This window comes from Engraulis encrasicolus, chromosome 20 (genome assembly GCF_034702125.1).
Source record: "Engraulis encrasicolus isolate BLACKSEA-1 chromosome 20, IST_EnEncr_1.0, whole genome shotgun sequence".
In the NCBI taxonomy this organism is placed as follows: domain Eukaryota; kingdom Metazoa; phylum Chordata; class Actinopteri; order Clupeiformes; family Engraulidae; genus Engraulis; species Engraulis encrasicolus.
This window is the reverse complement of record NC_085876.1, coordinates 44,867,087-44,883,244: the sequence shown is the minus strand read 5'-3', so window position 1 is coordinate 44,883,244 and position 16,158 is coordinate 44,867,087. Positions and strand designations below refer to the sequence as shown.

Genomic DNA, 16,158 nt, shown 5'->3' with positions numbered 1-16,158 from the left:
CAATGGCTTGAACTTCTCAACTTTGCCGTTATGTCATTGCATGTCATGTTTTGTCCTTTGTTACAACCTTTATTTTGCATTTAACCTTAAAACGTGTTCAAAATGTGCTTACAATGTTTTGTTTACATCGACAATGTTTTGGGGACTTTCCACTGCTGACAGAGTGACTTACGGGGTCTGTGCACATGGCCCGGAAGTGTGAGGCGAGGGCGAGGAAGGCGAGGGCGTTGAAGAGGGCGCCGTTGACCAGCGTGTACGCCACGTTCCTGGCGGGCATCAGCATGACGAACAGCACCACGAACTCCGCAAACAGCACCAGCATCCACGTGATCACGCCGCACACGATGCCGCAGCCGTCACGGATGAACCTGACGGACGTAGGTAAAAAAAAGCGCCTCACATTATATACACTTCAAAAAATATTCATAAAGTAGAAATACACTCAGAGAGTGCAGACCTCGGCCAATACAAGGAAGCTGTTTGATAGAACATTTCATTATGTTACACCCCATTTCCCTTCTTTTTGCAGAGTTAGAAACATATTTTGTATGTACAGCAGACTATATAACAGCCAAACAAAAAGCATCATAGCATTTACTGCCTAGGCTAATTCCCAATGCCTGTTCTGAGAAGAGTTTCAAAAGAGATGTAGTCCATACCACATGGCGTTGGCGGGTCCAGGCTGTGGGGGCGGGGCGCAGTGCTCGGGCCGCAGGTAGCCCGCCTGCCGCTCGATGTCCCGGCTGCGAGGGCCCGGACTCTTCATGCTATTGGCCGCCGTCACACCTCCGCATGCTGCAGGGACAGGGAGAGAGAGAGGACACAGCTCATTACTAACAGTGAAAGTGAAAGTGCAGTGTTTCCCCCAGAATTTTTGTTAGTCAAGGTGGTGGCGCGTTAAAAGTATATATTTTTTGGTAAAGCAACTTTAGAAATTACATTCACAACAAGAAATCTTTTTCTTTTCAGGGGACCTAGACAAGGTGGTAGGTGTTGTTATTATATCCCCGAAACGCGGAGCGTCAGGGATGTAATGGTTTTGCGTGCGCCGCCGCCGCCGCCGTTTTGGTACATGGTGTTACATGGTGTTACACTGGTATTACATGGTATTAAATATTGTTACAATGGTTATTGTACAATGGTTATTGTACCTAAATATTGTTACAATGGTTATTGTACCTGTACCTAATGTGGTATATTCACTGTAATAGTGAACCATTAAAACAGTATTACCATTTGCCCCATTTTTTGCTTCACTTTCACAATAGTCATTTGGTTTTAAGCCTATGCACGTCATTGATCTATGTATAGATATTAAATATATTTCTTTAATATTTTGTATTTATCATATACGTTTATGAAAAGGTGAACGGGAGTGGTAGGAATGATGGGGGACTGGAAGCGTTGCGTTTCGGGGATATACCTTAAGCAGTCGAAGGCGACTGCACAGGCAGTCTAGTTTGTCAAGGTGGCCACCTTAGCAATAAAGTGCTGGGGGGAACCCTGAAGTGAAAGCCCACCTGGGAAACTACAACTCCCATTATCATTATGACACAGCACTCCACAGCACACAAACAAAATTGCATGTATGCCTCACCTGTGCAAGGGGGCAGCCTCAAATAGTGCACAATAATACAGTGGACAATGACTACACAGATGGAACCATTTGAAAACACCAGGACCTACGTATTCATTTGAGTATGGACCTCGATCAGTCACTGTGTAAACACAAAGTAAGCAGCCGTAAACCGTACATGGCCTCTATGAGGTGTGGCCGTGTGCTCTTATCGAGCACGCCTCCTCAGCATAGTACAGGGAGGCAGGAACAGAGAATAACAGACCTTATTACTACTTAGTGTGCCATTGCAAATACCGGTATACACCAACAGGTACAGTGCTTGGGCCGCAGGAAGAAGACACAGAGTTGATTATGTAGTATCTGTTTTTGTGTCTTTGTTTTTGAAAATTGCTTTGGACAGGTGCATTTCCCAGAAATAACCAACTGTCAGAGGACAAAGAAAAGAGCAAAGCAAAGGAGAAAAAGATAAAAGCTGAGCAATCTTTCTAGCACTCTTTCTATTTCCCTCCACTTGTTGGAAAGACTAAGCTTAAGTTAGATCTAAGGGGCAGACCAACTGTCCTGCAAATTCAACTGCAAGCTCCTGAAGTCAGTGGTTTGTTTAGAAACAGCTTCTTAGCGGTCTACCCCTGGCCTGTGTCCTGTCCTGACCTCACCCCTGCAGCTACTATCTTGTCTCGTCAGTCCCATCAAAGTTTTATCAGGACTGACATCAAGTGACCAAAGCAGAAGTACGGAGGCACACATGCAGCGCCTGAAAGTTCAACACAGCCATGACTCATCCGTCCTCCTGCTATTGGGCAATCCACTACAAATACAGTACAAGGCCTGGTTGGAGTCTAGAGAGTGCAAGAAAGGTGTTACATGCTACAAAGTGATGCCTCAGAGACTAGGGGTGTAAATCACAGCCTTCGTGACGATACGATACGGTATCGATTTCTTAAATCAGGGATTCGATTTTTTCCGATACTTAAGAATTCCCCACGATACGATGCGATTCGGTTAGATTCGATTTTTTCCAATTACTTTTCCACTACTATTGTGTTATGGAGATAGGGCATTGCACAGGGGCCAGCGATTCGATTCTTTTCGATTCTTAAGAATGCCCCACGATACGATGCGATTCGATTAAATCGCCGGCCGATACTTCCGATACATCGATACTTTTCGATTTTATTTACATCCCTATCAGAGACCTGCCAGGCGACTACAAAACTATCGGGGACTACAGTAAGAACTACAGTGGTTGGGTTGCACAAAATAACCGAAACAGCTGTCATTTTAGTGTGGGAAGTTTCATGGCTCAAGTGGACCAGCCTGTTGGCCAATCTTCATCAATTGCACATTGCAACAGTAAAGTTAAGTGTGACGGTTCAATTAGCAGGGTAAGAGCACGGTTTCGCTCAAAATTTTGCAATGCACATTATGGGTGACCCATCATATCCTTAGGAGGGATGATTATTATTTGGATTTGAAGTCCACTCTCCCCCTTAAACCTCACTCCCATCCCGGGTTTCGGCACCACTGTGACGGAGGTCATCTTGCACCTGTTCACCCCCCTCGGGGATCGAACGTGCGACCTCGTCAACTACAACGGTTCGGCAATGGGAGACACAGTACAATACCGCTGGGCCAAAAGACTAGTCTCTCGGCCCAACGGCACGAGACTGTATGAGGCTATCGGAGGGAGGTTTACCAACGTTCCACGCCAACTCTGTGCTATTTAGCCTCCGTTACACTAGCGCAGTGTTTCTCAACCTTTTTTGAACAAACGCCCCCTTGACCTCATCATAACTCCCCCCCCAACGCCCCCTTGACCTCATCATAAACCTGCCAACGCCCTCTAAGTATTACATAATGCCCCCTCATGGCAACTAAGCACCGGCCGTTCTCGGCTGTATCCTTCTCAACGCCCCACTAGGGCTCCCCAACTCCACCTGGGAGGCTTTAGTGCCCCCGTTGAGAAACACTATCTTAACGCTTCCTTTCAAATTCATCCCCTACACCTCCCAGCCTGTACTAATGATAGAGGATTAGAGCCATGATGTGTGCCTACAGTGTGTATGTGGGAGGTAAGGGTGGGGCACAAAACCAATGGCCAAGTTGCAATTGCTCTGGCAGTGAAGAAGGCTTGCGCCGAAACGCGTGGGTCTCTGCTCCCATGTTTTAAAACTTTTAGCCATGTTTCAATAAAGGCTTTTTAATATTTTTCCACAAGAAGAGTGCCTTGGACTCCCTTTTTGACAAGATATTGTTTTTTCCCCAACACCAAAGAGCACCTTCAAGATTTTTTCTGAACAATTCCCTGAGCACTTCGGATTTTCTCTTCACTTGATGACTGCTCTGGCAGTGCCTTTAAGTGGCTTGCCGTGTCTTGCTACTGTCTCTTCCTCTTGCAGTTTCTGCGTAGTTGCCAAACTAAGGGGCATTTTGAACGTCTTAAATGACGCTACACCCTAGGCGTAGCCCACAACAGATGACACTATTCAAAGACTTCCTGAGAACTTCCTTTCAACATCCTCCTTACTGCATTAAATTACCCCCCGTATGTCAGCTTCCACCATGTGTGCTGTGTAGGCATTAACCTTTTAGAGTGTAGAATGTTCGGGCAGTGAACGTTCTATAGAATTCTGGGCGCCATAGAACACAATTTAGAATTTTAGAATCTTGCATGAGCTGTGTATTGTAGGCATCAAAGAGTGGCATTACAGTGTTTCCCCCAGAATTTCTGTTCGTCAAGGTGGTGGGGCGTTAAAAGTGTTGTTTTTTTTTTTTTTTTATATAAGGACCTTTAGAAATTACATTCACAAGATGCAATCTTTATCTTTTCAGGGCCCTAGTCAGAAGGTGGTAGGTGTTTCTTGTCAAGGCATTAGAAACACAACCACAACAGAAAAGCAACCATACATAACATAACCATAACACAATGAATGAGCCAGACAACAGAACAATTTGGCAGTTTGCCGTCAGTGCAGAGTAGGTGGAAAAGCAAGACATGTACAAACATGCAAAACACACACACACAGACACACACACACACACACACACACACACACACACACACACACACACACACACACACACACACACACACACACACACACACACACACACACACACACACACACACACGTGGAGATGCAACTTTGGGATAAAGAGTAGGAATGTCACCACACAGAAGCAGATAAAGCATTGAGGACCCAACAGTTTGTGTGGGGAAACTAGGCGAACAAGTTGAACCACTGAACTATCGCTTTCAACGATGATTTCAGGAATGAAACTCGAAGGGAATGTATGGATTCAAAGGCAAAACCAGCACGTCACGTGACGTGGGTCTACACAATGGGAGGGCCTTGACATTAACTGTGGCCATTGTCTTTAGGTTGAGGAAATCAATGATAGCATGCAGAAGTATATCAGGTGGAATGGCTGTTGCACTGCTATTGATGATTGTCTCAGGTTAAGGCGGTGTGTTACAGTCACAGTGAATGACAGACCTATGAACCATACACTGAAACACCACTCAGTTTTCCCATGATAAGCTTACTAGACTACCCAAATAAGTTCTGGAAATACCCTACCTTCAGCAGAAAGGATATTGTGGAAAACACTATACAGTAGACCTAGACTAGCCACCTCTCCATATCATGTTGGCAAGGTAAGGTAGACCACAGACAGACCTATATTAAAAGATGTGAGGTAGACATTTTGACAGGATTCTGAACAGCCAGCAGAACAACCACAGCAGAAGAGTGGCAAACATACCAACTGTCATCTGAAAGGTTATTCAGCTGGGCAAGCTCAATAAAGCATATTTACTTAGATAGGCCAGTCTTTCCCCTTCCCCTTCCACATTCTCTCATAGCAACCGAAGAGTCAATAGCCTGTGTCATAGCTGTTACAGTGTGTATTTAATATACCGGGTAGTTTGAGTTTTTAAACCTCAACCTCGGCTATTCTGAATCTCTCCATGACTCCATCTGATACAACGCTGTCTTGAGTGTGTTTCTCCCTGGCATAATACAAAACAAGTCTCTGACGGAAGACGGATACAATGTTAACCCAATGTAACCCCACATCGACAAATAATTTGGCTATTTATAAACCTTGCTGCTACATATTAACAGAATAGTATCAATCGCCAGAGAGGCCACTTCCTGGGTAGGGTACAGAAGAAACTTTGCTGTCAAGCTGTGGTTTCCAGCATTTTTGAAAGGTTGTCGCTATCAAAACAGAAGCATATCAGCAAACTAGTCTTGACATATCATATGAAATGTTATGTATAATTAGCTAATGTTAACCAGCATAATATTAGCTATAAACAATAACTCTTAGCATCCTGGATTCCCATCAGTTGCGTTGAAATTATTTCTCCAAGCACGGTTTGACTACTCCAGTAAATCCACGACACTAAAAGGAAATGTGAAAACCCATAAGCATTACTTACCTTTCCCTTCTCTCGGTGAGTGGCGAGGGACGTTACCTGGCTAAATCGCTAACTGACGTTAGCTACAAGCTAAAATACACTCCCTGGATCAGCGACGACAGTATCGGGCATGCACACCCCTCTCACCACAGGATCACGAATCGGGCTCCCTGTCTATCTGCTACGCTGTCCAAATGTCTTACCACTGTCGCCGTTTATTCTGCTCTCTGTGCAGATGCTAGAGTCTAGTAGATTTTAGGTTGCACATGAAGGAACCCTGTTGGAATGTGGTAGTGAGAGCTCGAGGTGAAACGTGACAGGCAGTTTTCGTAGAAGGGATTCCCTCCCTGGCCGAGAAAGCGAGAAAGGCACGGAGCGGAGGAGGAGGAGAATTTCCGTCGAAACCAGTGCAAGCCTCCACTTCCTGGTCACTGAAATCAGAGCTCTAGTCCAGTGTGCATCTCAAACACCTTCTTTATCCATCTGCTGGGACTTATAATATTATATTGTAGAATAGAATAATATAAAATAAAATAAAATGGAATGGTATGAAGAAAATTACAATCAGTAGTGGGCCAGTTTATTGCAGGTTACATATCCCTTTAGCTTGGCTCCCAAGGTAGTTTTTATGTCAGGGAAAAAAAAACTTCCTATCCTATATTCTATTCTATTCTATTCTATTCTATTCTATTCTATTCTATTCCATTCCATGCTATTGTATTCAAGACACCAAGGCCAAAAAAAAAGCCAGACAAGTCAATGCTGGAAAGGTGGCAGCTGCAGTAGAAGTGCAGTGTGTGTATGTGTGTGTGTGCGTGTGTGTGTGTGTGTGTGTATGTGTGTGTGTGCGTGTGTGTGTGTGTAATATACATGTCGTGTGTAGGACACGAAGAATGCACCTGCATCTCTCTCTCTCTCTCTCTCTCTCTCTCTCTCTCTCTCTCTCTCTCTCTCTCTCTCTCTCTCTCTCTCTCTCTCTCTAGTTCAGTGGTAGGCATAGGCCTACTGGTCAATTTTTTGTTTGTTTTAACAACAGGTAATACAAATTCAACGCTGACATAGAAGGCAAGGTAGGCCAAATTAAACCAAAACTGATCCAAGAACAGCTGAGGGGGTGGCAAAGAACTGGTCGCACATTGATGAGGTCACACTTGCGTCTCATGTGCACAGCAGCGCCGTGCTTCAACTGAAAACATGGCCACAGTACAAGTCAGCGATGCAGAAAAAATATACGTTTTACATGGAGTTCGGGTAAGTAAAAAACTAATTGGAGACTAACGACAACAGTGCTATCTTGTTACGCAATATCTGTATTGTTGTTTCACTTTGTAGTGGCAAAGTAGGCCTATGACTACTTGAACTGCTTCAACTCGGCTAGCTGTCTATCAACTTTGGGCTCAGTGACTATCATTGAGCATAACTATTTCTTTATCAGGACGATTTGCGTGTTGATGGGCGGGGATGTGAGGACTACAGACACATGGAAATCGAGACAGATGTTGTGTCGAACACAGACGGCTCATCTAAAGTTTCGCTGGTAAGTTATAACATCTGTCATAATAACACAATATCCAACTGCTGCATTATCACATGGTAATGACCTATGCCTATGTTTAGGGTTGATTTGTCAGTGTATATACAATGTATCAGCTCATGGAATCTTGAGGAAGATGGATAGAATGCACAATGTCGCGTAGATAAATGTTGAAATCAATGTGCTCATGTCAGCATTGATGTAGTTTTTAAGACCAAGGAATGCTTGAAGGTTAATTATTTAAATGATGACTGTGCTGTAACCTGCAATGTTGACAAGTCAATAGGTTAGCCTACATAATGTGGGAGGGAAAGCAAAAGGCATTGTGTCGTATGTCACAAACATGCATATTATATTCAGCTGCAATAACTTTGCTACTTCTTGTTGTGTGTGTGTGTGTGTGTGTGTGTGTGTGTGTGTGTGTGTGTGTGTGTGTGTGTGTGTGTGTGTGTGTGTGTGTGTGTTCCTCAGGGGCACACAAACGTTCTGGTCGGAATCAAAGCAGAAATAGGCAAACCCAAACCCATGGTGCCGGATGAAGGATATTTGGAGTTCTTTGTCGACTGGTAAATGCTCTGCAGTGATTGGTTGCTTACCATATTACCATACCTCTCCCCACTGCCTCAATTATAGAGGGTCCATAAACAGCGCTAAAACTAATTATTAATCAAGAAATGATCATGTCCTGTTTAAGATAAATTAAATCTATCTATCTATCTATCTATCTATCTATCTATCTATCTATCTATCTATCTATCTATCTATCTATCTATCTATCTATCTATCTATCTATCTTCACCACATTTGAAGGCTTATCATGTTATCGTATGTGTCACGTCTGTGTCTGTGTCTGTGTCATTTTCCAGCTCAGCCAACGCCACTCCAGAGTTTGAGGGTCGGGGAGGCGAGGGTCTGGGCATTGAGCTGAGCAACACGCTGTACAAGGTGTTCAGCAACAAGCAGAGCGTGGACCTGAAGAGCCTCTGCATCAGCCCCGGGGAACACTGCTGGGTCCTCTACGTAGACGTACTGGTGAGTAACGCCTTGGTCACGTGTAACGGAGGCTAACTAGCAAAGTTGGCGTGGAACGTTAGTAGACCTCCCTCCTAAAGCCTCATACAGTGTCGATGCCGTTGGGCGTGGGGACTGGTCCTTTAGTCCAGCAGTATTGTACTGTGCCTCCGATTACCGAACTGATTTAGTTGACGAGGTCGCAGGTTCGCATCCCCGAGATGGACGAACAGGTGCAAGAAGACCTCCGTCACACACGTGCATGTGTAACTGAGATAATCTCTGCTAGTTCGCCACTCTGGGCTCAAACCTGCCAACTACCAGTCAACGCTCCAATTCGGGCATTGGAGGCACAGCACAATACTGCTGAAGCAAAGGTCCAGACAAATAGCTCAGCGTCGCTACCGATACTGTATGAGGCTTCTGGAGGGAGGTTTACTAGCGACCTACCAAACTCTACTAGTTGGCATCATCCACTATTCTTTCTTTTAATGCAGGAGTTTCCTGAAGTAGGCCCAACGGCCAGCCAGTTTTATTGAAGGGACGATTGTCTTCTGACTACAAGAGCACCCAGCATATTGGTTTACTGATTCAGCAAATGAGGGCACTCCAAAATACATGAAAGCACACACACTTCTCCCTATCAAGTTGAATCGAATGTTTTTTTTTCTGTTTCCTTAGCTTCTGCAGTGTGACGGCAACCTGTATGATGCCATCTCGGTGGCCATCAAGGCAGCCCTCTTCAACACAAAGTAAGTGGAGTTTCCTTGTCACACTGATGTAGTGATGTCAACACTTCCATACACAGTACCAGTGCGGTCTAGACTAGAGTATTGCAAAAAACACACCATCAGTTATTCAGTGTGAACATAATACATACTTTAGAAGAGAAGACTGCCAATACACTCTTCATCTTTTAAATGAAATAGTAATTTACCTCATGTTTGAGCATGATAAAAACCGCCAACATCACATCACAACACCAGTGTTATGACGTCCACTGAGCCTATACCTTACTATCTATCCTTGTATTTTGTATTTTCAGTGGTAACATATTGCACGCTACTTTCATCTGTATTGTTTGTTGGTCTTGTGTTGATCCTATTATGTCTTGTTATTGTGGTGCAACCTCCCTGTCTCCGAGACAAATTTTCTTTTTCTTCAAGCCGGGCAGGTTACAATCTCTCATTGTTCTTGTTTGCTGTGTTTGGAAACAGGATTCCCAAAGTGCGGATAGCGGAGGAAGAGGAGGGTGGGAAGGAGATTGAGCTGTCAGACGACCCATATGACTGCGTGCGGCTCAACGTCGAAAACGTCCCCTGCGTCGTGACGTTATGCAAGGTAGGATGTCGCAGCCTGTAGGACTGAGAAAAAGCACACACACTCGTCTAAATGTACTGGGTGCTGGACTCTAAGGAAAGCTAAGAAAACCAAAAGTAAAGTCTACGGAAACAAAGGCTCCTGTTAACTGTTTTTTAAATCAAGACGTTTTGGCTGACATGCTCTTCATCAGATGTCAAGACGTGATTCTTCCTGATTTATCTTGAATTTCCTGAATTTCCACTGTCACTCTCGAGAACTCTGCAACACACAAATGTACTATACGATACGATGGTACTTTATTGTCATTTGCACTGAAATTCATTTTGCATCCCTGAGCAAGACTCATTTAAGACAGGACAAACACTTAACATCACAAGACTATTGCACATGTGCCATGCTCCACATACATAAGCACTGACAAAAACAGACAGAGGACAGACTATATACAGGCATACAGACATTACATACTCATTCCTTACATAATGCTTTGTATATAATCCTTCTTATTTGGCCTTTGATGGTCACAGCCCTGAAGAGATTTTTTTATATCAATGGAGTGTATGGGAAGTTTTTTTTGGTTTTGCAGCTACCTCTTATGGACATGGGAGGTATTGCAGATGAGAAAATACAGGTTGGGTGTCATTGTTTTTAGACTGGAATTTTTGATCCTTGAATAACACCCTCTCTGTTGACATAGAGATTATTTTACTGAAAGTACCAATTAAGAGCCCGGGCTGTGTGTACATCTTCACTGTCGTTTTGCACCCAATGTCTGTCCATTAACACTTCTGTCTGGTCCCTGTCAAATCGGGCTTCATCACTTGGTAATTGTAATTTTCCACGGCAGACCAGATGATCTCTCAAGGCACACTAGTGTTCCCCAGCACAGTGGTTGAAAAACACTGCACTACAAAACATGTATTTCTCTATTAACCCCTTTCCTGTCCTATGTTCCACTACAGATCCGGTGTTACTCTGTTAACCCTTTCCTGTCCTATGTTCCACTCCAGATTGGCCATCGCCACGTGGTGGACGCCACTCTCCAGGAGAAGGCGTGTTCCGTAGCGAGCCTGCTGATCTCCGTCACACACACGGGCCTGGTGACCTGCGTCAGGAAGCTGGGGGGCGGCAGCCTCGACCCCGAGAGCATCTTCGAGATGACCGAGGTCAGTTTTAAGTTTAAGTTTAAACTTTGTCGTTTCATTTGTCCTCCAAGGGGGACATTAGGTTCGTAGCAGGTATTTAGAGACATTCAGAACAGACAACTAATAAAACTAATAAACAACATAAAGATAGGTACCTGTGGTCAAACACAGCACAAGGACATAAGACTGAGCGCAATACACAGAATTAAAAAATCAAAAATAAAATAAAATCAATATAAAGTGAGAGGATGAAAGAAGAGCCAAAGAGAGTAAAAGAGATAAAAGGTCAGATGACTCCATTTGTCCCCCATTGTCATTGTGACACAGCACCACACAGTACACAAGTGAACACTGCACACTGCACATAAAGAAATTGCATTCATGCCTCACCCGTGCAAGGAGGCATCCTAAGGGAGCAGTGTGGCGGGACGGTACCATGCTCAGGGGTATCGATCCTCAAGACCAGCGTTTCCCAAACCTTTCCCCCTACGCACCCCCTTGTACATTTCAATGTGGTTCGCGCACCCCCTAAGCGAATGTTGCACAGCCGCACATTTTGGGCAATCCTCATTTCCCATCGACCTTACGTTTTTTCTGCCATCATTACAATGGAACTTGTTGCATTACAAGTCTAGGAGTTATAAATTACACTTCAGATGGATCCTTCAACCATACAATTCATCAAACAATTAAAACTACAAGACGTTCATTAATATTGGATTAAAAAAACACACATATCCACCATTGCTCTATTCAGCTCGCGCACCCCCTTGTGACAGGCCGCGCACCCCCACCCTGCTCAAGACTATGACTGTTTCTCAAAGTCAAGGATCCCGGCCTTGCTTGGATGTAAAAACGCCCAGTGATTGGATACTCTGCGGAGTTCACCAAAGAGTATCCAATCACTAGGTGTTTCATGTCCTAGCAAGGCTAGAGCACTTGACCTTGAGAAACAGTCCATGTGTTGTAGCTGACTGAGGTCATTTGAGGTCACAAGATCTTACATGACACCTCAGCACTTTCTTTCCTTTCTTTTTCTCCCCCATAAATTAGTGGAAGTGAAAGCGTGAAAGCCCCATTGGGAAACTCCAACTCCCATTGTCATTGTGACACAGCACACAAGTGAACACTGCACACTGCACACAACGAAATTGCATTTATGCCTCACCCGTGTTAGGGGGCAGCCCCCAATGGCACCCAAAAGGTACAGCCAGGGGCGGTCCTAGGGGTGGGCCAACCAGGCAATTGTCTGGGGCCGCACACATGAGGTCATCGACATCACGAAAAGGTTTTGAAAAGCCTTATCTCGATCCTCAAGACCATGTGTTGTATCTGACCGAGGTCATTTGAGGTCACAAGATCTTACATGACACTTCAGCATATGACACTGTTTCCTTTCTTTTTCTCCCACACTAAATTAGTGGTTAAGGAGCTGGACTGGACACTGGACACGTGATTTTGACAATGCTGCACTTGGGTTTTCTGTCTTCCTCCCTCATTTAGACATTTTTAAACAGTGAGCTTTTGATCCTTTGTTTTGTCCCCCCACACCATCTGTTCATGAGGGTAGGAAGCGCTGAGTCAGTGTTTAGGGGTGTGTGTGTGTGTGTGTGTGTGTGTGTGTGTGTGTGTGTGTGTGTGTGTGTGTGTGTGTGTGTGTGTGTGTGTGTGTGTGTGTGTGTGTGTGTGTGTAGTATGAGGTCATGTGAAAGGGAACAGCCACTGTGCTGTGCTGTGCTGTGCTGTGGTGCTGTGTGCAATGAGAGGTGCAGATTTGTTTATGCAAATCTGGCACAGGAGCAGTAAGTGCGCGTGGGAATGGCAAGTGCGTGCGTTAGTGTGGGAAAGTGTGGGCAAGACAGGGACTGTTGTGAAATGTAGCAAAGGGAGGAGGTGGTGTTGGCTGAGTAGTGAGGAGCTGGTGTCAGTTGACTACCGGTATTTTTTATTTCATTTCATTTCTCCCAATGTAACCTCTGAGATTTTTTTAAAGATATTTTTTGGTCTTTTTGACTTTATATGTATGATAGGACAGTGAAGGAATGACAGAAAGCGAGTAGGGAGAGAGAGAAGGGGAAGGGTCGGCAAAGGACCGGGGCCGGAATCGAACCCGGGTCAGCCGTGTAACAGACGGCAGATTGACAGATGGATATTTTTTACTATTGTTAATACCATAGTATTAATAAACACAATAGTAATAAACATTTCTATTGTCAGTTCATATGCCTTGATTGGAAAACATACCGGTATTTTTTTACATACATTTTTTTGTTTTTTTTTACATACCGGTAGTTCTACTTAGAAGTCTCTAAATCCTGCACCTTCACAAATGTGCCATAGCAACCAAACAAACCCCATTATTCTGCCTGAGCATGTGTAAGGATTCTGCTTATGAATATGTACCCAAGATGGGCTGGTGGGTAGAGAACGCACACCACCCACCAAAGCAGTATGATCCTTTTCCCTGTGTATTGTCACCGCTCTTTGCCATTGTAAAACAGGATGTTTACTTTGCAAAGGGTTTTGCATAATGTAGTCTACCTACTGTTGATTGTCATCCACAGACAGGGAGGCCTGTAAACAACTTTTTCCTTTTTTTGCTTTTCGTTGGTTTGCTCTTGCTTCTGCATATGTCCCTGTGATGTTCTTGCAGTCATTCACAAAATGAGAAAGCCGGTAGGGAATGCCTGCCACACCTGTAGGCCGTATGAGCATTTTAAAGCCTCTTTTGTTAAACTTGTTTTTTCCGCACACCTCAGCTGGCAGGTGCGTCGGAGATGGCCCATGGGGCACTCAGCAGACAACTTGAAAAAACTGCTGCACACTGACCATTTCGCTGTTCTCTTTAATACATGACTTTTTCGGGCACCTAATGTAGGTCTAGGACTGAAACATTGTGTATTAAAGGAAGCAGCTAAATGGTCAGTGTGCAGGAGTTTTTTTTCAAAAGCCTCTTTTGTGTCAATGGTCGGTACGTAGTGACTGGCTGTCCTTTACCACAGTAAAATAAATGTTACGCACTGTTACGTACAACCCTTAGAGAGTACTCTGGGACCAAATACACTCGACGAACGTGTTACAAGTGTTTGATTAACACTGCATATTTTTTGCTTTGTAGAACAGGATGCTTGTGTGTTTGAACTTTGCGTGTTTATATGTGCTAATGATGTTCTTGTTGTGGTGAGAGAAGGGAAAGCTTGCCACACCCTCAAGGCAGAATAACTGTTTAAAGGTGCGCTGTGTAATACTTAAGCAGTTCTTTTCGCAAATGTTACCTGTTTCATGATTACCACCACCATCAAATTCAAAGTATTCATTATGAATGGGAAAATTGCACTTTTCATACATGAAAAGGGGAATGTTCTCCATGGTCCGCTGCAAAACTTATAGTAGTTTGGTCATACTAGTAAATGTTATTTTGTTAATTGGTCAATATTAATGAAAAGATCAAATTTGACAGTTGGCAGCAAAGTTTCAGTGAGCAGCATAGATACAAATAAAATACCTATTCTGACCACCATCCTACACAGTCCACCTTTTTAAAGGCATTTTTAGTGTTAATGTTGAGTTGATGCTTGTTTGAGTTTTGCATATGAATGTGTCCTGATTATGATTTTATTTAACAGGGACATTTTTTTATTTTTATTTAACCTTTATTTAACCAGGAAAAATAAACCCGTTGAGATTAAGAACCTCTTTTACAAGGGTGTCCTGGCCAAGTGGCGGCTCAAGTTACAAAATTAAAATTACACAGTTGCATTAAAATAACAAATCAAGTAAAATAACACATCAATTGAAACAGTTACAGACAATAGACTCTGTAACTGTAACAATGCAGTGCACATTACAATCATGTCAAGACAAGGCCATGACACAACTTGCAGATGTGAATACATAAAAGGTTTATAGCTAGATGGCTAATTTGCAACCTCTGTCCCTGATGTTGTTGTTGTTGTTTTGCTCCACAGACGGGGAAGCGGGTAGGCAAGGCTCTCCACGCCCCCCTCATGGAGCTACTCCAGAAAGAGGAAAGCCTGGGATCCAAGAGACAGAAAGTTGGCTTCCTCGGATAGCACCTGGCACCACCACACCACACAACCCTCCATCACCACCATGACCCATAATTCCTCTTCCCCCTGCCCTCCTTCCTTCTCTTCCCACCAACATCCCATAATTTTTGTACCAATGCTCTGTGTGTATGTTTTATTTTTTGTATTAAAGTTCGAAAGTCTGTACATTTTTGTGAAGAAAGTCTTTGTGTGTGTGTGTGTGTGTGCGTGTGCGTGTGTGTGTGTGTGTGCGCGCGTGTGCGTGTCCTGTGGATTGCTGGCTGAAGTTATAGTACACAAGAGTTATATATACACAAGAGGAAAATGAATGGTTCCATTCACGCCTCTGCGGCTGACTAGCGTTTATGCAGCCGATTCTGAATGGCAGTTATAATGTACCCGGTCACTGGAACGACGTCTTAAGTGGTTTATCTAAGTGCTGTTTATGCACACAGGTCGGGTCAGGTGGTGGGAAACAGGCCATTACGTAGCACTGTGCTCTTCTTTTCTTTTCTTTTCTTTTCATTCCCTCTGCAAACATCCTAAACTTGGCTGTGATGTTTGCCCTAGGTTGGAACTACATACGTAACGCAGCAACGAAAGTGCACATTACATTACATTACATTGCATTTGGCAGACGCTTTATAATCAAAGCGACTTTCAAAAGAGGACATAATCATAGCCAACATCGCTAGCAGATACAAAGTGCACATGAAATATACAGGGCAACGAGTGCAGATGCAAAGAAGGGTTAGTTTTTTTTTTTTTTAAAGAGTAAAAACACACACACACACACACACACACATGTACACAAAAATATTATTTGCATATTGAACATGACATTTAAAATATGCACAATTCATGTAGGATTACTTTAAAAGTAAGAAGATGAGTAAAAATCACAAGACCAACAGCTGCATGAAAACACACGTTTTTTTTAACTGTTGTATCTGTGTTTTGAGCCCTCAAAATCCTTACTCACTCTGTATTCATGTATTAAAATAATCTCCAAATGAGCTTTTGAAGTTATTGCAGCAAATAAATAATGTTGTTCACAGCGGTGTCTGTGCTAAGGATTAAGTTTGTCTGCA

The 16,158-nt window shown here is 43.6% G+C and overlaps 2 protein-coding genes across 2 annotated transcripts in view; one reads left to right on the top strand and one right to left on the bottom strand.

The window, feature by feature from the left end:
* Positions 1-6,392, bottom strand: part of zdhhc3b (zinc finger DHHC-type palmitoyltransferase 3b) — a 21,036-nt gene extending 14,644 nt beyond the window's left edge. The window contains exons 1-3 of the mRNA XM_063186008.1: positions 6,027-6,392; positions 660-795; positions 173-368 (exon numbers count right to left, since the gene is read on the bottom strand). Of these exons, the coding sequence (XP_063042078.1) occupies positions 173-368; positions 660-766 (303 nt within the window). The 5' untranslated portion in view covers positions 767-795; positions 6,027-6,392. The remainder of the gene's footprint in view (positions 1-172; positions 369-659; positions 796-6,026) is intronic.
* A 675-nt stretch (positions 6,393-7,067) lies between these two features.
* On the top strand, positions 7,068-15,253 carry exosc7 (exosome component 7). The gene is made up of 8 exons (XM_063184967.1): positions 7,068-7,256; positions 7,441-7,542; positions 8,011-8,105; positions 8,406-8,571; positions 9,232-9,302; positions 9,768-9,891; positions 10,884-11,039; positions 14,987-15,253. The coding sequence occupies exons 1-8, from the start codon at positions 7,200-7,202 to the stop codon at positions 15,089-15,091; spliced, it is 876 nt and encodes a 291-aa protein (XP_063041037.1). The 5' UTR covers positions 7,068-7,199; the 3' UTR covers positions 15,092-15,253.
* Positions 15,254-16,158: the final 905 nt, after the last annotated feature.